This window comes from Coregonus clupeaformis, chromosome 40 (assembly GCF_020615455.1).
Source record: "Coregonus clupeaformis isolate EN_2021a chromosome 40, ASM2061545v1, whole genome shotgun sequence".
Taxonomy (NCBI): domain Eukaryota; kingdom Metazoa; phylum Chordata; class Actinopteri; order Salmoniformes; family Salmonidae; genus Coregonus; species Coregonus clupeaformis.
The window spans coordinates 7,122,987-7,147,981 of NC_059231.1; the positions used below are offsets into that span (position 1 = coordinate 7,122,987).

At 51.3% G+C, this 24,995-nt stretch overlaps 1 protein-coding gene across 1 annotated transcript in view; it reads right to left on the reverse strand.

The window, feature by feature from the left end:
• Positions 1-7,552: 7,552 nt before the first annotated feature.
• Positions 7,553-24,995, reverse strand: part of dip2a (disco-interacting protein 2 homolog A) — a 365,626-nt gene continuing 348,183 nt past the window's right edge. Inside the window, exons 35-37 of the mRNA XM_045212065.1 lie at positions 20,790-20,964; positions 13,522-13,645; positions 7,553-7,962 (exon numbers count right to left, since the gene is read on the reverse strand). Of these exons, the coding sequence (XP_045068000.1) occupies positions 7,710-7,962; positions 13,522-13,645; positions 20,790-20,964 (552 nt within the window). The 3' untranslated portion in view covers positions 7,553-7,709. The remainder of the gene's footprint in view (positions 7,963-13,521; positions 13,646-20,789; positions 20,965-24,995) is intronic.

Genomic DNA, 24,995 nt, shown 5'->3' on the forward strand with positions numbered 1-24,995 from the left:
AAGGGGACAGGACAACTTCACCGCATCAAAGGGACGATGGACGGGGCCATGTACCGTCAAATCTTGGGTGAGAACCGCCTTCCCTCAGCCAGGGCATTGAAAATGGGTCGTGGATGGTATTCCAGCATGACAATGATCTAAAACACACGGCCAAGGCAACAAAGGAGTGGCTCAAGAAGACTGATCATTTCTTTGTCAGTGGGCAAACGTACAAAATCAGCAGGGGATCAAATACCTTTTTCCCTCACTGTATAGTCAAGCTATCATTGACTATGTACTGGTACTCCCTGTATATACAGTGGGGGAAAAAAGTATTTAGTCAGCCACCAATTGTGCATGTTCTCCCACTTAAAAAGATGAGAGAGGCCTGTAATTTTCATCGTAGGTACACGTCAACTATGACAGACAAAATGAGAAAAAAAAATCCAGAAAATCACATTGTAGGATTTTTAATGAATTTATTTGCAAATTATGGTGGAAAATAAGTATTTGGTCATTAACAAAAGTTTCTCAATACTTTGTTATATACCCTTTGTTGGCAATGACACAGGTCAAATGTTTTCTGTAAGTCTTCACAATGTTTTCACACACTGTTGCTGGTATTTTGGCCCATTCCTCCATGCAGATCTCCTCTAGAGCAGTGATGTTTTGGGGCAGTCGCTGGGCAACACAGACTTTCAACTCCCTCCAAAGATTTTCTATGGGGTTGAGATCTGGAGACTGGCTAGGCCACTCCAGGACCTTCAAATGCTTCTTACGAAGCCACTCCTTCATTGCCCGGGCGGTGTGTTTGGGATCATTGTCATGCTGAAAGACCCAGCCACATTTTCATCTTCAATGCCCTTGCTGATGGAAGGAGGTTTTCACTCAAAATCTCACGATACATGGCCCCATTCATTCTTTCCTTTACACGGATCAGTCGTCCTGGTCCCTTTGCAGAAAAACAGCCCCAAAGCATGATGTTTCCACCCCCATGCTTCACAGTAGGTATGGTGTTCTTTGGATGCAACTCAGCATTCTTTGTCCTCCAAACACGACGAGTTGAGTTTTTACCAAAAAGTTCTATTTTGGTTTCACCTGACCATATGACATTCTCCCAATCCTCTTCTGGATCATCCAAATGCACTCTAGCAAACTTCAGACGGGCCTGGACATGTACTGGCTTAAGCAGGGGAACACGTCTGGCACTGCAGGATTTGAGTCCCTGGCGGCGTAGTGTGTTACTGATGGTAGGCTTTGTTACTTTGGTCCCAGCTCTCTGCAGGTCATTCAGTAGGTCCCCCTGTGTGGTTCTGGGATTTTTGCTTGTGATCATTTTGACCCCACGGGTGAGATCTTGCGTGGAGCCCCAGATCGAGGGAGATTATCAGTGGTCTTGTATGTCTTCCATTTCCTAATAATTGCTCCCACAGTTGATTTCTTCAAACCAAGCTGCTTACCTATTGCAGATTCAGTCTTCCCAGCCTGGTGCAGGTCTACAATTTTATTTCTGGTGTCCTTTGACAGCTCTTTGGTCTTGGCCATAGTGGAGTTTGGAGTGTGACTGTTTGAGGTTGTGGACAGGTGTATTTTATACTGATAACAAGTTCAAACAGGTGCCATTAATACAGGTAACGAGTGGAGGACAGAGGAGCCTCTTAAAGAAGAAGTTACAGGTCTGTGAGAGCCAGAAATCTTGCTTGTTTGTAGGTGACCAAATACTTATTTTCCACCATAATTTGCAAATAAATTCATTCAAAATCCTACAATGTGATTTTCTGGATTTTTTTTCCTCAATTTTCATTGTGTACCTATGATGAAAATTACAGGCCTCTCTCATCTTTTTAAGTGGGAGAACTTGCACAATTGGTGGCTGACTAAATACTTTTTTCCCCCACTGTAGTCAAGCTATCATTGACTAGGTACTGGTACTCCATGTATATAGCTATGCTGTCATTGACTAGGTACTGGTACTCCATGTATATAGCTATGCTGTCATTGACTAGGTACTTGGTACTCCATGTATATAGCTATGCTGTCATTGACTAGGTACTGGTACTCCATGTATATAGCTATGCTGTCATTGACTAGGTACTGGTACTCCATGTATATAGCTATGCTGTCATTGACTAGGTACTGGTACTCCATGTATATAGCTATGCTGTCATTGACTAGGTACTGGTACTCCATGTATATAGCTATGCTGTCATTGACTAGGTACTGGTACTCCATGTATATAGCTATGCTGTCATTGACTAGGTACTGGTACTCCATGTATATAGCTATGCTGTCATTGACTAGGTACTGGTACTCCATGTATATAGCTATGCTGTCATTGACTAGGTACTGGTACTGCTGCAAGGAAAGACCTAGTTAAGCTGCAGCTGGCCCAGAACAGAGCAGGACCTAGTTAAGCTGCAGCTGGCCCAGAACAGAGCAGGACCTAGTTAAGCTGCAGCTGGCCCAGAACAGAGCAGGACCTAGTTAAGCTGCAGCTGGCCCAGAACAGAGCAGGACCTAGTTAAGCTGCAGCTGGCCCAGAACAGAGCAGGACCTAGTTAAGCTGCAGCTGGCCCAGAACAGAGCAGGACCTAGTTAAGCTGCAGCTGGCCCAGAACAGAGCAGGACCTAGTTAAGCTGCAGCTGGCTCAGAACAGAGCAGGACCTAGTTAAGCTGCAGCTGGCCCAGAACAGAGCAGGACCTAGTTAAGCTGCAGCTGGCCCAGAACAGAGCAGGACCTAGTTAAGCTGCAGCTGGCTCAGAACAGAGCAGGACCTAGTTAAGCTGCAGCTGGCCCAGAACAGAGCAGGACCTAGTTAAGCTGCAGCTGGCCCAGAACAGAGCAGGACCTAGTTAAGCTGCAGCTGGCCCAGAACAGAGCAGGACCTAGTTAAGCTGCAGCTGGCTCAGAACAGAGCAGGACCTAGTTAAGCTGCAGCTGGCTCAGAACAGAGCAGCACGTCTTGCTCTTCATTGTAATCAGAGGGCTAATATTAATAATATGCATGCCAGTCTCTCTTGGCCAAGAGTTGAGGAGAGACTGACTGCATCACTTCTTTTTACAAATCATTCCCTAAGTTCTAGACCTCAGCTGAATCTGGTAATGAATTGTGTGGCTGTTGAACAAATTGAGGAGACTAAATTACTTGGTGTTACCTTAGATTGTAAACTGTCAAGGTCAAAACGTATAGGTTCAATGGTTGTGAAGATGGGGGAGAGGTCTGTCCGTAATAAAGAGATGTTCTGCTTTTTTGACACCACAAAGCAAGTCCTGCAGGCTCTAGTTTTATTTTATCTTAATTATTGTCCAGTCGTGTGGTCAAGTGCTGCAAGGAAAGACCTAGTTAAGTTACAGCTGGCTCAGAACAGATAGTCACATCTTGCCCTTCATTGTAATCAGAGGGCTAATATTAATACTATGCATGCCAGTCTCTCTTGGTTAAGAGTTGAGGAGAGCCTGACTGCATCACTACTTATTTTTATAAGAAACAATGTGTTGAAAATCAAAAATTGTTTGCATAGTCAATTTACACACAGCTTTGACACACACACACTTACCACAACAGACATGCCATCAGGGGTCTTTTCACAGTCCCCAAATCCAGAACAAATTCAAGAAAGCGTACAGTGTTATATAGATCCATTATTGCATGGAACACCGTTCCATCTCATATTGCTCAAATAAACAACAAACCTGGTTTCAACAGATAAACACCTCACGACACAACGCCTCTCCCCCATGTGACCTAGATAGTTGGTGTGTATGTATTGATATGTAGGCTACGTGTGTCTTTAAAAAATGTCCTTGAGCTGTTCTTGTCTATTAATGTTCTGTATTATGTCATGTTTCATGTTCTGTGTGGACCCCAGGAAGAGTAGCTGCTGCTTTCACAACAGCTAATGGGGATCCTAATAAAATACCTCATGTATACAGCCAAGCTATCATTGCTCATTGTGTATTTATTCCTTGTGTTACCATTTCTTTCTATCATTATTCTATATGTTTTATTGTGTTCTGCGTCGTTGGGAGGAAGAAACACTTGTTGGGAAGGGCCGTAAGAATCTCACTGTTAGTCTAGACCTGTTGGGAAGGGCCGTAAGAATCTCACTGTTAGTCTACACCTGTTGGGAAGGGCCGTAAGGAAGCAACACCTGTTGGGAAGGGCCGTAAGGAAGCAACACCTGTTGGGAAGGGCCGTAAGGAAGCAACACCTGTTGGGAAGGGCCGTAAGGAAGCAACACCTGTTGGGAAGGGCCGTAAGGAAGCAACACCTGTTGGGAAGGGCCGTAAGAATCTCACTGTTAGTCTACACCTGTTGTTTACGAAGCACGTGACAATTAAAATTTGATTAATGAAGGAGTTCAGTCTCAAAGTAGAACAGTTATCAATCATCCGATAAAATCATTGTATTTATTAAGAAACCATGTTATGAAAATAATGACAACGAACCACATCAGACACATTCATCTTTCCACAAACAGAATATCCTCAAAATATCTCCAGGATGACAGATGTCACCACTCATCTGAACAGAACAGTCTGTAAAAGTGTTGCTTGGTTGTCTCTCTGCAGTAGCCGTCCCCAGGGTGTTGCTTGGTTGTCTCTCTGCAGTAGCCGTCCCCAGGGTGTTGCTTGGTTGTCTCTCTGCAGTAGCCATCCCCAGGGTGTTGCTTGGTTGTCTCTCTGCAGTAGCCATTCCTCAGTGTTCATGCAATACAAAATGTTACAACGCTTCTTTCCATTTGTTCTGTTGTCTTCAGACAGTAACATGTTGATCTGTGGTTAGTCTGGGGGTTCATCTGGAGCATCTTGAGTCTCTTCACACACATTAACCCTGTACCCAGAACAAGAGCTTCTATCTGGGGTCCAATAACTGTACATACTTCCAGCAGGCTGCTGCCTGGGCCAACAGGATGCACTATGGATACAGAGGAGTGGTATTTAAATAGCAGGTATGGTGGATGATAGAGGAACAACATGTACTTAACTTAGTCTCATACATGCAATACATGACATGACTGCAACCTGTCACTCAGAGAAGTCTTCTGAGGGAATCATGTAATATAATGTCATCATCACCTGACCCTCATCAGATCATCATAATATCTTCAGCAAAAATAGATCCATCCCCACCCAGTTCCCACTAGATAAAAACTATTAAACACTATTCATTTCGCAGCCACACAGAGAGGGCTATGTTCTAATTGTCTAAAGTGTGCACGAGTTAACTTCCCTTCCATGATTAGAAAGGAAATGACTGGTATCAGAAATATGGTGGAAACTCCCACTAGACCAATACAATGCTTTTAGACTTGTGGGAAGTGGTGAATGAACGCACACTTCCAGGAGATAGGAGATATTGGGACGTGCCCAAGGGCTAATCATTCAACCTGACCTCCTCCTCAGCCAACCAGCTGCCTCACCTCAACACATCAAGTAGAATCAGACAGACACAGGCATCTGGAAATACTTACGGCTTCATTTAAAACATGTGGCAAGTTGCTAATGCTAAATCACAATGATGTTCTTTGTCAGAGTATGAGTTCAACTGATTACATGAAGTATGTTGTTACTGAAACAACTAGTTCTTTCCTTTGGCATTTTTATGTGTTTGAATAATATATTACATATTACATACATGAAAGTGTTCAGTTTCTGACTGTTTCAACAGTTATTGTTGGAATGGACTTCCGAGACCAAGGAGGACATGAAATGTGTCTTTAAACTCTTTTTGCCATAAAGTACTAATAACTGTACTGCATTAAATAAAATGGTGAACAGAACAACATTATTAAAGGAACCCAGCTGGAATTAACAATCAGTCATCCCATCTCCTCCACTCCTCTCACAGTGCTGGCATTAGCCTGGTCCTCTAGTCTCCTGCCTGGTCCTCCAGTCTCCTGCCTGGTCCTCTAGTCCCCTGCCTGGTCCTCTAGTCCCCTCTAGTCTCCTGCCTGGTCCTCTAGTCCCCTCTAGTCTCCTGCCTGGTCCTCTAGTCCCCTGCCTGGTCCTCTAGTCCCCTCTAGTCTCCTGCCTGGTCCTCTAGTCCCCTCTAGTCTCCTGCCTGGTCCTCTAGTCCCCTCTAGTCCCCTCTAGTCTCCTGCCTGGTCCTCTAGTCTCCTGCCTGGTCCTCTAGTCCCCTCTAGTCCCCTCTAGTCTCCTGCCTGGTCCTCTAGTCTCCTGCCTGGTCCTCTAGTCCCCTCTAGTCTCCTGCCTGGTCCTCTAGTCCCCTGCCTGGTCCTCTAGTCCCCTCTAGTCTCCTGCCTGGTCCTCTAGTCCCCTCTAGTCCCCTCTAGTCTCCTGCCTGGTCCTCTAGTCTCCTGCCTGGTCCTCTAGTCCCCTCTAGTCCCCTGCCTGGTCCTCTAGTCCCCTCTAGTCTCCTGCCTGGTCCTCTAGTCCCCTCTAGTCTCCTGCCTGGTCCTCTAGTCCCCTGCCTGGTCCTCTAGTCCCCTCTAGTCTCCTGCCTGGTCCTCTAGTCTCCTGCCTGGTCCTCTAGTCCCCTCTAGTCCCCTGCCTGGTCCTCTAGTCCCCTCTAGTCCCCTGCCTGGTCCTCTAGTCCCCTCTAGTCTCCTGCCTGGTCCTCTAGTCCCCTGCCTGGTCCTCTAGTCCCCTCTAGTCTCCTGCCTGGTCCTCTAGTCTCCTGCCTGGTCCTCTAGTCCCCCTCTAGTCCCCTGCCTGGTCCTCTAGTCCCCTCTAGTCCCCTGCCTGGTCCTCTAGTCCCCTCTAGTCCCCTGCCTGGTCCTCTAGTCCCCTCTAGTCTCCTGCCTGGTCCTCTAGTCCCCTCTAGTCTCCTGCCTGGTCCTCTAGTCTCCTGCCTGGTCCTCTAGTCCCCTCTAGTCTCCTGCCTGGTCCTCTAGTCTCCTGCCTGGTCCTCTAGTCTCCTGCCTGGTCCTCTAGTCTCCTGCCTGGTCCTCTAGTCCCCTCTAGTCCCCTGCCTGGTCCTCTAGTCCCCTCTAGTCCCCTGCCTGGTCCTCTAGTCCCCTCTAGTCTCCTGCCTGGTCCTCTAGTCTCCTGCCTGGTCCTCTAGTCTCCTGCCTGGTCCTCTAGTCCCCTGCCTGGTCCTCTAGTCCCCTCTAGTCTCCTGCCTGGTCCTCTAGTCCCCTCTAGTCTCCTGCCTGGTCCTCTAGTCCCCTCTAGTCCCCTTCCTGGTCCTCTAGTCCCCTCTAGTCTCCTGCCTGGTCCTCTAGTCCCCTCTAGTCTCCTGCCTGGTCCTCTAGTCCCCTCTAGTCCCCTTCCTGGTCCTCTAGTCCCCTCTAGTCTCCTGCCTGGTCCTCTAGTCCCCTTCCTGGTCCTCTAGTCCCCTCTAGTCTCCTGCCTGGTCCTCTAGTCTCCTGCCTGGTCCTCTAATCCCCTGCCTGGTCCTCTAGTCCCCTCTAGTCCCCTTCCTGGTCCTCTAGTCCCCTTCCTGGTCCTCTAGTCCCCTTCCTGGTCCTCTGGTCCCCTCTACAGCCCCACCAAGACCATCACTATTCTGACTGTACAGCCCCACCAAGACCATCACTATTCTGACTGTACAGCCCCACCAAGACCATCACTATTCTGCTGGGACAAACTGAGAAACAAACAGGGAGAAAGAGACACCAAGAGGTTTATGCTGTGTGGTCCGTAGTCAATTTCTTATTCTCTGAGCGGCTCTTCCTCCTCCTCCTTCTTTGTTTACATGTTACATAGATGGGTTCCAGGTGTTTACATCTTGTTGTTAACATCTTGTTGTTGCCATGTTGTTGTTTACATGTTGTATGCCACATAAATGGGGTCCAGCTGGTCGGCCAGGAAGCCGTCCCGTAGGTGCATCCTCTGTTTCTCTCCTCTAGAGTTGATTGGTATAACCCCTGGGTCCACCACCACCACCACACCCACTATCAGGTAGTGGTCCTCCAGAACCACGTTAGTCACCAGGGGAACCAGATCAAGAGCCTCCTGCTCCGACCCAGACAGCTCCACTACTACCACCAGGAGGTTAGTCCATGTGAACACAGCACTGAGACAGGGAGGAGAGGGAGAGAGACAGGTAGTTAGGTTCAGAGAGGAGGAGAGAGGGAGAGAGACGGGTAGTTAGGTTCAGAGAGGAGGAGAGACAGGTAGTTAGGTTCAGAGAGGAGGAGAGACAGGTAGTTAGGTTCAGAGAGGAGGAGAGACAGGTAGTTAGGTTCAGAGAGGAGGATAGAGGGAGAGAGACGGGTAGTTAGGTACAGAGAGGAGGAGAGACAGGTAGTTAGGTTCAGAGAGGAGGATAGAGGGAGAGAGACGGGTAGTTAGGTTCAGAGAGGAGGAGAGAGGGAGAGAGACGGGTAGTTAGGTTCAGAGAGGAGGAGAGAGGGAGAGAGACGGGTAGTTAGGTTCAGAGAGGAGGAGAGAGGGAGAGAGACGGGTAGTTAGGTTCAGAGAGGAGGAGAGAGGGAGAGAGACGGGTAGTTAGGTTCAGAGAGGAGGATAGAGGGAGAGAGACGGGTAGTTAGGTACAGAGAGGAGGAGAGACAGGTAGTTAGGTTCAGAGAGGAGGATAGAGGGAGAGAGACGGGTAGTTAGGTACAGAGAGGAGGAGAGAGGGAGAGAGACGGGTAGTTAGGTTCAGAGAGGAGGAGAGAGGGAGAGAGACGGGTAGTTAGGTTCAGAGAGGAGGAGAGAGGGAGAGAGACGGGTAGTTAGGTACAGAGAGGAGGAGAGACAGGTAGTTAGGTTCAGAGAGGAGGATAGAGGGAGAGAGACGGGTAGTTAGGTTCAGAGAGGAGGATAGAGGGAGAGAGACGGGTAGTTAGGTACAGAGAGGAGGAGAGAGGGAGAGAGACGGGTAGTTAGGTACAGAGAGGAGGAGAGACAGGTAGTTAGGTTCAGAGAGGAGGATAGAGGGAGAGAGACGGGTAGTTAGGTACAGAGAGGAGGAGAGAAACAGGTAGTTAGGTTCAGAGAGGAGGATAGAGGGAGAGAGACGGGTAGTTAGGTACAGAGAGGAGAGAGAGACAGGTAGTTAGGTTCAGAGAGGAGGATAGAGGGAGAGAGACGGGTAGTTAGGTACAGAGAGGAGGAGGAGACAGGTAGTTAGGTTCAGAGAGGAGGATAGAGGGAGAGAGACGGGTAGTTAGGTTCAGAGAGGAGGAGAGACAGGTAGTTAGGTTCAGAGAGGAGGATAGAGGGAGAGAGACGGGTAGTTAGGTACAGAGAGGAGGAGAGACAGGTAGTTAGGTTCAGAGAGGAGGATAGAGGGAGAGAGACGGGTAGTTAGGTACAGAGAGGAGGAGAGAGGGAGAGAGACGGGTAGTTAGGTTCAGAGAGGAGGAGAGAGGGAGAGAGACGGGTAGTTAGGTTCAGAGAGGAGGAGAGAGGGAGAGAGACGGGTAGTTAGGTTCAGAGAGGAGGATAGAGGGAGAGAGACGGGTAGTTAGGTACAGAGAGGAGGAGAGACAGGTAGTTAGGTTCAGAGAGGAGGAGAGAGGGAGAGAGACGGGTAGTTAGGTACAGAGAGGAGGAGAGACAGGTAGTTAGGTTCAGAGAGGAGGAGAGAGGGAGAGAGACGGGTAGTTAGGTACAGAGAGGAGGAGAGAGGGAGAGAGACGGGTAGTTAGGTTCAGAGAGGAGGAGAGAGGGAGAGAGACGGGTAGTTAGGTACAGAGAGGAGGATAGAGGGAGAGAGACGGGTAGTTAGGTACAGAGAGAGAGGGAGGAGACGGTAGTTAGGTTCAGAGAGGAGGAGAGAGGAGAGACAGGTAGTTAGGTTCAGAGAGGAGGAGAGAGGGAGAGAGACGGGTAGTTAGGTACAGAGAGGAGGAGAGAGGGAGAGAGACGGGTAGTTAGGTACAGAGAGGAGGAGAGAGGGAGAGAGACGGGTAGTTAGGTTCAGAGAGGAGGAGAGAGGGAGAGAGACGGGTAGTTAGGTTCAGAGAGGAGGAGAGAGGGAGAGAGACGGGTAGTTAGGTACAGAGAGGAGGAGAGAGGGAGAGAGACGGGTAGTTAGGTACAGAGAGGAGGAGAGACAGGTAGTTAGGTTCAGAGAGGAGGATAGAGGGAGAGAGACGGGTAGTTAGGTACAGAGAGGAGGAGAGACAGGTAGTTAGGTTCAGAGAGGAGGATAGAGGGAGAGAGACGGGTAGTTAGGTACAGAGAGGAGGAGAGAGGGAGAGAGACGGGTAGTTAGGTACAGAGAGGAGGATAGAGGGAGAGAGACGGGTAGTTAGGTACAGAGAGGAGGAGAGACAGGTAGTTAGGTTCAGAGAGGAGGATGGAGGGAGAGAGACGGGTAGTTAGGTTCAGAGAGGAGGATAGAGGGAGAGAGACGGGTAGTTAGGTACAGAGAGGAGGAGAGAGGGAGAGAGACGGGTAGTTAGGTACAGAGAGGAGGAGAGACAGGTAGTTAGGTTCAGAGAGGAGGAGAGAGGGAGAGAGACGGGTAGTTAGGTTCAGAGAGGAGGAGAGACAGGTAGTTAGGTTCAGAGAGGAGGAGAGACAGGTAGTTAGGTTCAGAGAGGAGGATAGAGGGAGAGAGACGGGTAGTTAGGTTCAGAGAGGAGGAGAGAGGGAGAGAGACGGGTAGTTAGGTTCAGAGAGGAGGAGAGAGGGAGAGAGACGGGTAGTTAGGTACAGAGAGGAGGAGAGACAGGTAGTTAGGTTCAGAGAGGAGGAGAGAGGGAGAGAGACGGGTAGTTAGGTTCAGAGAGGAGGAGAGAGGGAGAGAGACGGGTAGTTAGGTTCAGAGAGGAGGAGAGAGGGAGAGAGACGGGTAGTTAGGTACAGAGAGGAGGAGAGACAGGTAGTTAGGTTCAGAGAGGAGGAGAGAGGGAGAGAGACGGGTAGTTAGGTACAGAGAGGAGGAGAGACAGGGAAGATAGGGGAGACAGAGGAGGAGAGGGAGAGAGACAGGTAGTTAGGTTCAGTTTATACAGTCAGCATTAACAGTGTGAGCTCCACCACTAGCAAGTAAAAACCGAACAGAGAGGAGGAGAGACAGGGAAGGCAGGGGAGACAGAGGGGGAGAGACAGGGAAGATAGGGGAAACAGAGGAGGAGAGACAGGGAAGGCAGGGGAGACAGAGGAGGAGAGACAGGGAAGATAGGGGAGACAGAGGGGGAGAGACAGGGGAAGGCAGGGGAGACAGAGGGGGAGAGACAGGGAAGATAGGGGAGACAGAGGAGGAGAGACAGGGAAGATAGGGGAGACAGAGGAGGAGAGAGGGGGAGAGACAGGGGAAGGCAGGGGAGACCGAGGGGGAGAGACAGGGAAGGCAGGGGAGACAGAGGGGGAGAGACAGGGAAGGCAGGGGAGACAGAGGGGGAGAGACAGGGAAGGCAGGGGAGACAGAGGGGGAGAGACAGGGAAGATAGGGGAGACAGAGGAGGAGAGACAGGGAAGATAGGGGAGACAGAGGAGGAGGGAGGGGGAGAGACAGGGAAGGCAGGGGAGACAGATGGGGAGAGACAGGGAAGATAGGGGAGACAGAGGAGGAGAGACAGGGAAGATAGGGGAGACAGAGGGGGAGAGACAGGGAAGGCAGGGGAGAAAGAGGAGGAGAGACAGGGAAGGCAGGGGAGACAGAGGAGGAGAGACAGGGAAGGCAGGGGAGACAGAGGGGAGAGACAGGGAAGGCAGGGGAGACAGAGGGGAGAGACAGGGAAGGCAGGGGAGACAGAGGAGGAGAGACAGGGAAGAAAGGGGAGACAGAGGAGGAGAGACAGGGGAAGGCAGGGGAGACCGAGGGGGAGAGACTGGGAAGGCAGGGGAGACAGAGGGGGAGAGACAGGGAAGGCAGGGGAGACAGAGGGGGAGAGACAGGGAAGATAGGGGAGACAGAGGAGGAGAGACAGGGAAGATAGGGGAGACAGAGGAGGAGAGAGGGGGAGAGACAGGGAAGGCAGGGGAGACAGAGGGGGAGAGACAGGGAAGATAGGGGAGACAGAGGAGGAGAGACAGGGAAGATAGGGGAGACAGAGGGGGAGAGACAGGGAAGGCAGGGGAGACAGAGGAGGAGAGACAGGGAAGGCAGGGGAGACAGAGGGGGAGAGACAGGGAAGATAGGGGAGACAGAGGAGGAGAGACAGGGAAGATAGGGGAGACAGAGGAGGAGAGACAGGGAAGATAGGGGAGACAGATGGGGAGAGACAGGGAAGGCAGGGGAGACAGAGGGGGAGAGACAGTGAAGGCAGGGGAGACAGAGGGGGAGAGACAGTGAAGGCAGGGGAGACAGAGGGGGAGAGACAGGGAAGGCAGGGGAGACAGAGGAGGAGAGACAGGGAAGATAGGGGAGACAGAGGAGGAGAGAGGGGGAGAGACAGGGGAAGGCAGGGGAGACCGAGGGGGAGAGACAGGGGAAGGCAGGGGAGACCGAGGGGGAGAGACAGGGAAGATAGGGGAGACAGAGGAGGAGAGACAGGGAAGGCAGGGGAGACAGAGGAGGAGAGACAGGGAAGATAGGGGAGACAGAGGAGGAGAGACAGGGGAGATAGGGGAGACAGAGGAGGAGAGAGGGGGAGAGACAGGGGAAGGCAGGGGAGACCGAGGGGGAGAGACAGGGAAGATAGGGGAGACAGAGGAGGAGAGACAGGGAAGGCAGGGGAGACAGAGGAGGAGAGACAGGGAAGATAGGGGAGACAGAGGAGGAGAGACAGGGAAGATAGGGGAGACAGAGGAGGAGAGAGGGGAGAGACAGGGGAAGGCAGGGGAGACCGAGGGGGAGAGACAGGGAAGATAGGGGAGACAGAGGAGGAGTGACAGGGAAGGCAGGGGAGACAGAGGAGGAGAGACAGGGAAGGCAGGGGAGACAGAGGAGGAGAGACAGGGAAGGCAGGGGAGAAAGAGGGGGAGAGACAGGGAAGGCAGGGGAGAAAGAGGAGGAGAGACAGGGGAGACAGGGGAGACAGAGGGGGAGAGACAGGGGAAGGCAGGGGAGACAGAGGGGGGGAGACAGGGAAGATAGAGGAGGAGAGAGGGGGAGAGACAGGGGAAGGCAGGGGAGACCGAGGGGAGAGACAGGGAAGGCAGGGGAGACAGAGGAGGAGAGAGGGGAAGAGACAGGGGAAGGCAGGGGAGACCGAGGGGGAGAGACAGGGAAGATAGGGGAGACAGAGGAGGAGAGAGGGGGAGAGACAGGGGAAGGCAGGGGAGACCGAGGGGGAGAGATAGGGAAGACAGAGGAGGAGAGACAGGGAAGGCAGGGGAGACAGAGGGGGAGAGACAGGGAAGGCAGGGGAGACAGAGGGGGGGAGACAGGGAAGGCAGGGGAGACAGAGGGGGAGAGACAGGGAAGGCAGGGGAGACAGAGGGGGAGAGACAGGGAAGATAGGGGAGACAGAGGAGGAGAGAGGGGGAGAGACAGGGGAAGGCAGGGGAGACCGAGGGGGAGAGACAGGGAAGGCAGGGGAGACAGAGGGGGAGAGACAGGGAAGGCAGGGGAGACAGAGGGGGTCGGTTATAGAACTGATCAACTTTGACCTTTCACAAATGATTTTCTAATCTATGCTACACAACACCTGACTTTGAAAGATATCATGTGAGTCCCTGAGTTAATCTGTTCCTGTGTGTAGATGTGGGGGTATATAGTAATGTGTCTCACCATTCAGCGATGCTCTTGTGAGAGCGGATAACGGACGTCTCGATGTCGATGGGATGATACCTCATCCCTCTTAGCTCCAAAGTCTCATCCAGAGACCCCACCACGTAAAGAGCATCATGACGCTCTGCGACACACACACACACAATTTAGCAACATCCAATAAGAATGAAATATTAGACAGAGAATACTTTCTTCACCTACTTCCTGTTTGATGATGTCAGTTAGTTAATCAGAATGGTGTCTGAGTACAGTAGGTGTTAGTATAGGAGTATATTACTAGTCCTGTATTAGTGGACCTATATAGCAGTCTGTAACACTGGGCCTTTACTAGTCCTGTATTAGTGGACCTATATAGCAGTCTGTAACACTGGGCCTTTACTAGTCCTGTATTAGTGGACCTATATAGCAGTCTGTAACACTGGGCCTTTACTAGTCCTGTATTAGTGGACCTATATAGCAGTCTGTAACACTGGTCCTTTACTAGTCCTGTATTAACAGACCTATATAGCAGTCTGTAACACTGGTCCTTTACTAGTCCTGTATTAGTGGACCTATATAGCAGTCTGTAACACTGGGCCTTTACTAGTCCTATATTAACAGACCGATTTTGGAGTCTGTAGCGTGGGAATAAACTTGGTGACTGCTTCGTGTTTACATTTTGGCCATGGAAAAAATATTGTTCCCGACCCTACTTGCGGCATCACCACTTGGCAACTGCAAGGCACCCGACCACAAAGGCCCGTTTCTTACACTGGACTCTACCCACACAGGCGCTGTAGTGTGTACTGACCCGTTTCTTGCACTGACTCTACACACACACTGGACCCTACCCACACACTGGACCCTACCCACACACTGGACTCTACCACACACTGGACTCTATCCACACACTGGACTCTACCCACACACTGGACTCTACCCACACACACACTGGACTCTACCCACACACTGGACTCTACCCACAAACTGGACTCTACCCACACACTGGACTCTACCCACAAACTGGACTCTACCCACAAACTGGACTCTACCCACACACTGGACCCTACCCACACACTCACTGGACTCTACCCACACACTGGACTCTACCCACACACTGGACTCTACCCACACACTGGACTCTACCCGCACACTGGACTCTACCCGCACACTGGACTCTACCCGCACACTGGACCCTACCCACACACTCACTGGACTCTACCCACACACTGGACTCTACCCACACACTGGACCCTACCCGCACACTGGACTCTACCCACACACTGGACTCTACCCACACACTGGACTCTACCCACACACTAGACTCTACCCTCACACACACTGGACCCTACCACACACTGGACTCTACCCACACACTGGACCCTACCACACACTGGACTCTACCCACACACTGGACTCTACCCACACACTGGACCCTACCACACACTGGACTCTACCCACACACTGGACTCTACCCACACACTGGACCCTACCCGCACACTGGACTCTACCCACACACACACTGGACTCTATCCACACACTGGACTCTACCCACACACTGGACCCTACCCACACACTGGACTCTACCCCCACACTGGACTCTACCCACACTGGACTATACCCACACACTGGACTCTACCCACTCACTGGACTCTACCCACACACTGGACTCTACCCACACACTGGACTCTACCCACACACTGGACTCTACCCACACACTGGACTCTACCCCCACACTGGACTCTACCCTCACACTGGACTCTACCCACACACTCACTGGACTCTACCCACACACTGGACTCTACCACACACTGGACCCTACCCACACACTGGACCCTACCCACACACTGGACTCTACCCACACACTGGACCCTACCACACACTGGACCCTACCCACACACTGGACTCTACCACACACTGGACCCTACCCACACACTGGTTCCTACCCACACACTGGACTCTACCCACACACACACTGGACTCTACCCACACACACACTGGACTCTACCCACACACACACTGGACTCTACCCACACACACACTGGACTCTACCCACACACACACTGGACTCTACCCACACACTGGACTCTACCCACACACTGGACTCTACCCACACACTGGACTCTACCCACACACTGGACTCTACCCCTCACTGGACCCTCCCCACACACTGGACTCTACCCACACACTCACTGGACTCTACCCACACACTCACTGGACTCTACCCACACACTGGACTCTACCCACCCACACACTGGACTCTACCCACACACACACTGGACTCTACCCACACACTGGACTCTACCCACACACTCACTGGACCCTACCCACACACTGGACTCTACCCACACACTGGACTCTACCCACACACACACTGGACTCTACCCACACACTCACTGGACCCTACCCACACACTGGACTCTACCCACACACTCACTGGACTCTACCCACACACTCACTGGACTCTACCCACACACTCACTGGACTCTACCCACACACTCACTGGACTCTACCCACACACACACTGGACTCTACCCACACACTGGACTCTACCCACACACTCACTGGACTCTACCCACACACTCACTGGACTCTACCCACACACTCACTGGACTCTACCCACACACTGGACCCTACCCACACACTGGACTCTACCCACACACTCACTGGACTCTACCCACACACTCACTGGACTCTACCCACACACTCACTGGACTCTACCCACACACTGCACACTACCCACACACTCACTGGACTCTACCCACACACTCACTGGACTCTACCCACACACTCACTGGACTCTACCCACACACTGGACTCTACCCACACACTGGACTCTACCCACACACACACTGGACTCTACCCACACACTGGACTCTACACACACACTGGACTCTACCCACACACTGGACTCTACCCACACACTGGACTCTACCCCACACACTGGACTCTACCCACACACACACTGGACTCTACCCACACACACACTGGACTCTACCCACACACACACTGGACTCTACCCACACACTGGACTCTACCCACACACTCACTGGACCCTACCCACACACTGGACTCTACCCACACACTCACTGGACTCTACCCACACACTCACTGGACTCTACCCACACACTCACTGGACTCTACCCACACACTCACTGGACTCTACCCACACACTGGACTCTACCCACACACTGGACTCTACCCACACACTGGACTCTACCCACACACTGGACTCTACCCACACACTGGACTCTACCCACACACTGGACTCTACCCACACACTGGACTCTACCCACACACTGGACTCTACCCTCACACTGGACTCTACCCACACACTGGACTCTACCCACACACTGGACCCTACCCACACACTGGACTCTACCCCCACACTGGACTCTACCCACACTGGACTATACCCACACACTGGACTCTACCCACTCACTGGACTCTACCCACACACTGGACTCTACCCACACACTGGACTCTACCCACACACTGGACTCTACCCACACACTGGACTCTACCCCCACACTGGACTCTACCCTCACACTGGACTCTACCCACACACTCACTGGACTCTACCCACACACTGGACTCTACCACACACTGGACCCTACCCACACACTGGACCCTACCCACACACTGGACTCTACCCACACACTGGACTCTACCACACACTGGACTCTACCCACAAACTGGACCCTACCCACACACTGGACTCTACCCACAAACTGGACTCTACCCCCACACTGGACTCTACCACACACTGGACTCTACCCACACACTGGACCCTACCACACACTGGACCCTACCCACTCACTGGACTCTACCCACACACTGGACTCTACCCACACACTGGACCCTACCACACACTGGACCCTACCCACACACTGGACTCTACCCACACACTGGACTCTACCCTCACACTGGACTCTACCCACACACTCACTGGACTCTACCCACACACTGGACTCTACCACACACTGGACCCTACCCACACACTGGACTCTACCACACACTGGACTCTACCCACAAACTGGACCCTACCCACACACTGGACTCTACCCACAAACTGGACTCTACCCCCACACTGGACTCTACCCACACACTGGTTCCTACCCACACACTGGACTCTACCCACACACACACTGGACTCTACCCACACACACACTGGACTCTACCCACACACACACTGGACTCTACCCACACACTCACTGGACTCTACCCACACACTGGACTCTACCCACACACACACTGGACTCTACCCACACACACACTGGACTCTACCCACACACACACTGGACTCTACCCACACACACACTGGACTCTACCCACACACACACTGGACTCTACCCACACACACACTGGACTCTACCCACACACTCACTGGACTCTACCCACACACTGGACTCTACCCACACACTGGACTCTACCACACACTGGACTCTACCCACAAACTGGACTCTACCCACAAACTGGACTCTACCCCCACACTGGACTCTACCCACACACTGGACTCTACCCACACACTGGACTCTACCCACTCACTGGACTCTACCCACACACTGGACTCTACCCACACACTGGACTCTACCCACACACTGGACTCTACCCACACACTGGACTCTACCCACACACTCACTGGACTCTACCACACACTGGACTCTACCCACACACTCACTGGACTCTACCCACACACACACTGGACTCTACCCACACACTCACTGGACTCTACCCACACACTGGACTCTACCCACACACTGGACTCTACTCACACACTGGACTCTACCCACACACTGGACCCTACCCACACACTGGACTCTACCCACACACTCACTGGACTCTACCACACACTGGACTCTACACACTCACTGGACTCTACCCACACACTGGACTCTACCCACACACTGGACCCTACCCACACACTGGACTCTACCACACACTGGACCCTACCCACACACTCACTGGACTCTACCCACACACACACTGGACTCTACCCACACACTGGACCCTACCCCCACACTGGACTCTACCACACACTGGACCCTACCCACACACTCACTGGACCCTACCCACACACTGGACTCTACCCACACACACACTGGACTCTACCCACACACTGGACTCTACCCACACACTGGACCCTACCCACACACTGGACTCTACCACACACTGGACCCTACCCACACACTCACTGGACTCTACCCACACACACACTGGACTCTACCCACACACTGGACTCTACCCACACACACACTGGACTCTACCCACACACTGGACTCTACCCACACACTGGACCCTACCCACACACTCACTGGACTCTACCCACACACTGGACTCTACCCACACACTGGACCCTACCCACACACTGGACTCTACCACACACTGGACCCTACCCACACACTCACTGGACTCTACCCACACACACACTGGACTCTACCCACACACTGGACCCTACCCACACACTGGACTCTACCACACACTGGACCCTACCCACACACTCACTGGACCCTACCCACACACTGGACTCTACCCACACACTCACTGGACTCTACCCACACACTCACTGGACTCTACCCACACACTCCCTGGACTCTACCCACACACTGGACTCTACCCACACACTGGACCCTACCCACACACACACTGGACTCTACCCACACACTGGACTCTACCCACACACTGGACCCTACCCACACACTCACTGGACCCTACCCACACACTCACTGGACCCTACCCACACACTGGACTCTACCCACACACACACTGGACTCTACCCACACACTGGACTCTACCCCACACACTGGACCCTACCACACACTGGACTCTACCCACACACTGGACCCTAACACACACTGGACCCTACCCACTCACTGGACTCTACCCACACACACACTGGACTCTACCCACACACTGGACTCTACCCACACACTGGACTCTACCCACACACACACTGGACTCTACCCACTCACTGGACTCTACCCACACACTGGACTCTACCCCACACACTGGACCCTACCACACACTGGACTCTACCCACACACTGGACCCTACCACACACTGGACCCTACCCACTCACTGGACTCTACCCACACACTGGACCCTACCACACACTGGACTCTACCCACTCACTGGACTCTACCCACACACTGGACCCTACCACACACTGGACTCTACCCCACACACTGGACCCTACCACACACTGGACCCTACCCACTCACTGGACTCTACCCACACACTGGACCCTACCACACACTGGACCCTACCCACTCACTGGACTCTACCCACACACTGGACTCTACCAACACACTGGACCCTACCCACACACTGGACTCTACCCACACACTGGACTCTACCCACACACTGGACTCTACCAACACACTGGATCCTACCCACACACTGGACCCTACCCACACACTGGACCCTACCCACACACTCACTGGACCCTACCCACACACTGGACCCTACCCACACACTCACTGGACCCTACCCACTCACTGGACTCTACCCACACACACACTGGACTCTACCCACACACTGGACTCTACCCCACACACTGGACCCTACCACACACTGGACTCTACCCACACACTGGACCCTACCCACTCACTGGACTCTACCCACACACACACTGGACTCTACCCACACACTGGACTCTACCCACACACTGGACTCTACCCCACACACTGGACCCTACCACACACTGGACTCTACCCACACACTGGACTCTACCCCACACACTGGACCCTACCACACACTGGACTCTACCCACACACTGGACCCTACCACACACTGGACCCTACCCACACACTGGACTCTACCCACAAACTGGACTCTACCCCCACACTGGACTCTACCCACACACTGGACCCTACCACACACTGGACCCTACCACACACTGGACTCTACCCACACACTGGACTCTACCCCACACACTGGACCCTACCACACACTGGACTCTACCCACACACTGGACCCTACCACACACTGGACTCTACCCACACACTGGACCCTACCCACTCACTGGACTCTACCCACACACTGGACTCTACCCACACACTGGACTCTACCCACACACTGGACCCACATGCTGCTGCTCCTGTCTATGATCCATCTTGTTGCCTAGCCCCTCTATTCCTCCTGTCACTAGCTCTATTTCTTTATCTTTAATTCTGCATTGATGGAAAAGGACCCATAAGTAAGCATTTCACTGTTAGTCTACACTTGTTGTTTACAAAGCATGTGACAAATAGAATGTGATTTGATTGATATGATGTCTCTACTCTAACCTCCGCTGGCGTCGGTGAGCTCAGTGCGTCGTAGGAAACCCAGGTATCCTGTTCTGGCCCAGACCGTCTGAGTGTCTCCGAAGCTCAGCTTGGTGTTGAAGTGGTCCGTATGCAGAGCATCCTCTCCGTAAACAGTGTAGTAACCTGTTGCATTGTGGGGGCTGCTCACCCACACCTGATACAATAAGATGGAGAGGTGTTAGCAGAGAGACAGTACCAGTCAAAAGTTTGGACACACCTCCTCATTCAAGGGTTTTTCTTTATTTTTACTATTTTCTACATTGTAGAATAATAGTGAAGACATCAAAACTATGAAATGACACATATGGAATCATGTAGTAACCAAAACAGTGTTAAACAAATCAAAATATATTTTATATTTGAGATTATTCAAAGTAGCCACCCTTTGCCTTGATGACAGCTTTGCACACTCTTGGCATTCTCTCAACCAGCTTCATGAGGAATGCTTTTCCAACAGTCTTGATGGAGTTCCCACATACAGTGAGGGAAAAAAGTATTTGATCCCCTACTGATTTTGTACGTTTGTTAGCAGAATTTCCCTGTATTTAGCGCCATCCATCATTCCTTCAATTCTGACCAGTTTCCCAACCCTGTCGATGAAAAACATCCCCACAGCATGATGCTGCCACCACCATGCTTCACTGTGATGGTGTTCTCGGGGTGATGAGAGGTGTTGGGTTTGCGCCAGACATAACGTTTTCCTTGATGGCCAAAGAGCTCAATTTTAGTCTCATCTGACTAGAGTACCTTCTCAAATCAAATCAAATTTTATTTGTCACATGCGCTGAATACAACAGATGTAGACCTTACAGTGAAATGCTTACTTACAAGCCCTTAACCAACAATACAGTTTTAAGAAAGAATACCCCAAAAAATCTCAAAAAAATAGGGGCACCGGTTAGTCGAGGTAATTGAGGAAATATGTACATGTACAGTGGGGAAAAAAAGTATTTAGTCAGCCACCAATTGTGCAAGTTCTCCCACTTAAAAAGATGAGAGAGGCCTGTAATTTTCATCATAGGTACACGTCAACTATGACAGACAAATTGAGGAAAAAAAATCCAGAAAATCACATTGTAGGATTTATTTGCAAATTATGGTGGAAAATAAGTATTTGGTCAATAACAAAAGTTTCTCAATACTTTGTTATATACCCTTTGTTGGCAATGACACAGGTCAAACGTTTTCTGTAAGTCTTCACAAGGTTTTCACACACTGTTGCTGGTATTTTGGCCCATTCCTCCATGCAGATCTCCTCTAGAGCAGTGATGTTTTGGGGCTGTCGCTGGGCAACACAGACTTTCAACTCCCTCCAAAGATTTTCTATGGGGTTGAGATCTGGAGACTGGCTAGGCCACTCCAGGACCTTGAAATGCTTCTTACGAAGCCACTCCTTCGTTGCCCGGGCGGTGTGTTTGGGATCATTGTCATGCTGAAAGACCCAGCCACGTTTCATCTTCAATGCCCTTGCTGATGTTTTCACTCAAAATCTCACGATACATGGCCCCATTCATTCTTTCCTTTACACGGATCAGTCGTCCTGGTCCCATTGCAGAAAAACAGCCCCAAAGCATGATGTTTCCACCCCCATGCTTCACAGTAGGTATGGTGTTCTTTGGATGCAACTCAGCATTCTTTGTCCTCCAAACACGACGAGTTGAGTTTTTACCAAAAAGTTCTATTTTGGTTTCATCTGACCATATGACATTCTCCCAATCCTCTTCTGGATCATCCAAATGCACTCTAGCAAACTTCAGACGGGCCTGGACATGTACTGGCTTAAGCAGGGGGACACGTCTAGCACTGCAGGATTTGAGTCCCTGGCGGCGTAGTGTTTTACTGATGGTAGGCTTTGTTACTTTGGTCCCAGCTCTCTGCAGGTCATTCACTAGGTTCCCCCGTGTGGTTCTGGGATTTTTGCTCACCTTTCTTGTGATCATTTTGACCCCACGGGGTGAGATCTTGCGTGGAGCCCCAGATCGAGGGAGATTATCAGTGGTCTTGTATGTCTTCCATTTCCTAATAATTGCTCCCACAGTTGATTTCTTCAAACCAAGCTGCTTACCTATTGCAGATTCAGTCTTCCCAGCCTGGTGCAGGTCTACAATTTTGTTTCTGGTGTCCTTTGACAGCTCTTTGGTCTTGGCCATAGTGGAGTTTGGAGTGTGACTGTTTGAGGTTGTGGACAGGTGTCTTTTATACTGATAACAAGTTCAAACAGGTGCCATTAATACAGGTAACGAGTGGAGGACAGAGGAGCCTCTTAAAGAAGAAGTTACAGGTCTGTGAGAGCCAGAAATCTTGCTTGTTTGTAGGTGACCAAATACTTATTTTCCACCATAATTTGCAAATAAATTCATTAAAAATCCTACAATGTGATTTTCTGGATTTTTTTTTCTAATTTTGTCTGTCATAATTGACGTGTACCTATGATGAGAATTACAGGCCTCTCTCATCTTTTTAAGTGGGAGAACTTGCACAATTGGTGGCTGACTAAATACTTTTTTTCCCCACTGTAGGTAGAGTTATTAAAGTGACTATGCATAGATAATAAACAGAGAGTAGCAGCAGCGTAAAAGAGGGGGGTGGGGGGGGGCAATGCAAATAGTCTGGGTAGCCATTTGATTAGATGTTCAGGAGTCTTATGGCTTGGGGGTACAAGCTGTTTAGAAGCCTCTTGGACCTAGACTTGGCTCTACGGTACCGCTTGCCGTGCGGTAGCAGAGAGAACAGTCTATGACTAGGGTGGCTGGAGTCTGACAATTTTTAGGGCCTTCCTCTGACACCGCCTGGTATAGAGATCCTGGATGGCAGGAAGCTTGGCCCCATGTACTGGGCCGTATGCACTACCCTCTGTAGTGGCTTGCGGTCGGAGGCTGAGCAGTTGCCATACCAGGCGGTGATGCAACCAGTCAGGATGCTCTCGATGGTGCAGCTGTAGAACCTTTTGAGGATCTGAGGACCCATGCTAAATCTTTTCAGTCTCCTTAGGTGGAATAGGTTTTGTTGTGCCCTCTTCACGACTGTCTTGGTGTACTTGGACCACGTTAGTTTGTTGGTGATGTGGTCACCAAGGAACTTGAAGCTCTCAACCTGCTCCACTACAGCCCCGTCAATGAGAATGGGGGCATGCTCGGTTCTCATCTTTTTCCTGTAGTCCACAATCATCTCCTTTGTCTTGATCATGTTGAGGGAGAGGTTATTGTCCTGGCACCACACGGCCAGGTCTCTGCCCTCCTCCCTATAGGCTGTCTCGTCGCTGTCGGTGATCAGGCCTACCACTGTTGTGTCATCGGCAAACTTAATGATTGTGTTGGAGTCCTGCCTGGCCATGCAGTCATGAGTGAACAGGGAGTACAGGAGGGGACTGAGCACGCACCCCTGAGGGGCCCCCGTGTTGAGGATCAACGTGGCGGATGTGTTGTTACCTACCCTCACCACCTGGGGGCGGCCCGTCAGGAAGTCCAGGATCCAGTTGCAGAGGGAGGTGTTTAGTCCCAGGGTCCTTAGCTTAGTGATGAGCTTTGAGGGCACTATGGTGTTGAACGCTGAGCTGTAGTCAAAGAATAACATTCTCACATAGGTGTTCCTTTTGTCCAGGTGTGAAAGGGCAGTGTGGAGCGCAATAGAGATTGCATCATCTGTGGAACTGTTGGGGCGGTATGCAAATTGGAGTGGGTCTAGGGTTTCTGGGATAATGGTGTTGATGTGAGCCATGACCAGCCTTTCAAAGCACTTCATACGGGTCGGTAGTCATTAAGGCAGGTTACCTTAGTGTTCTTGGACACAGGGACTATGGTGGTCTGCTTGAAACATCTTGGTATTACAGACTCAGACAGGGAGAGGTTGAAAATGTCAGTGAAGACACTTGCCAGTTGGTCAGCGCATGCTCGGAGTACACGTCCTGGTAATCCATCTAGCCCTGCGGCCTTGTGAATGTTGACCTGTTTAAAAGGTCTTACTCACATCGGCTACGGAGAGCGTGATCACACAGTCGTCCGGAACAGCTGATGCTCTCATGCATGTTTCAGTGTTACTTGCCTCGAAGCGAGCATAGAAGTAATTTAGCTCGTCTGGTAGGCTTGTGTCACTGGGCAGCTCGTGGCTGTGCTTCCCTTTGTAGTCTGTAATAGTTTGCAAGCCCTGCCACATCCGACGAGCGTCGGAGCCGGTGTAGTACGATTC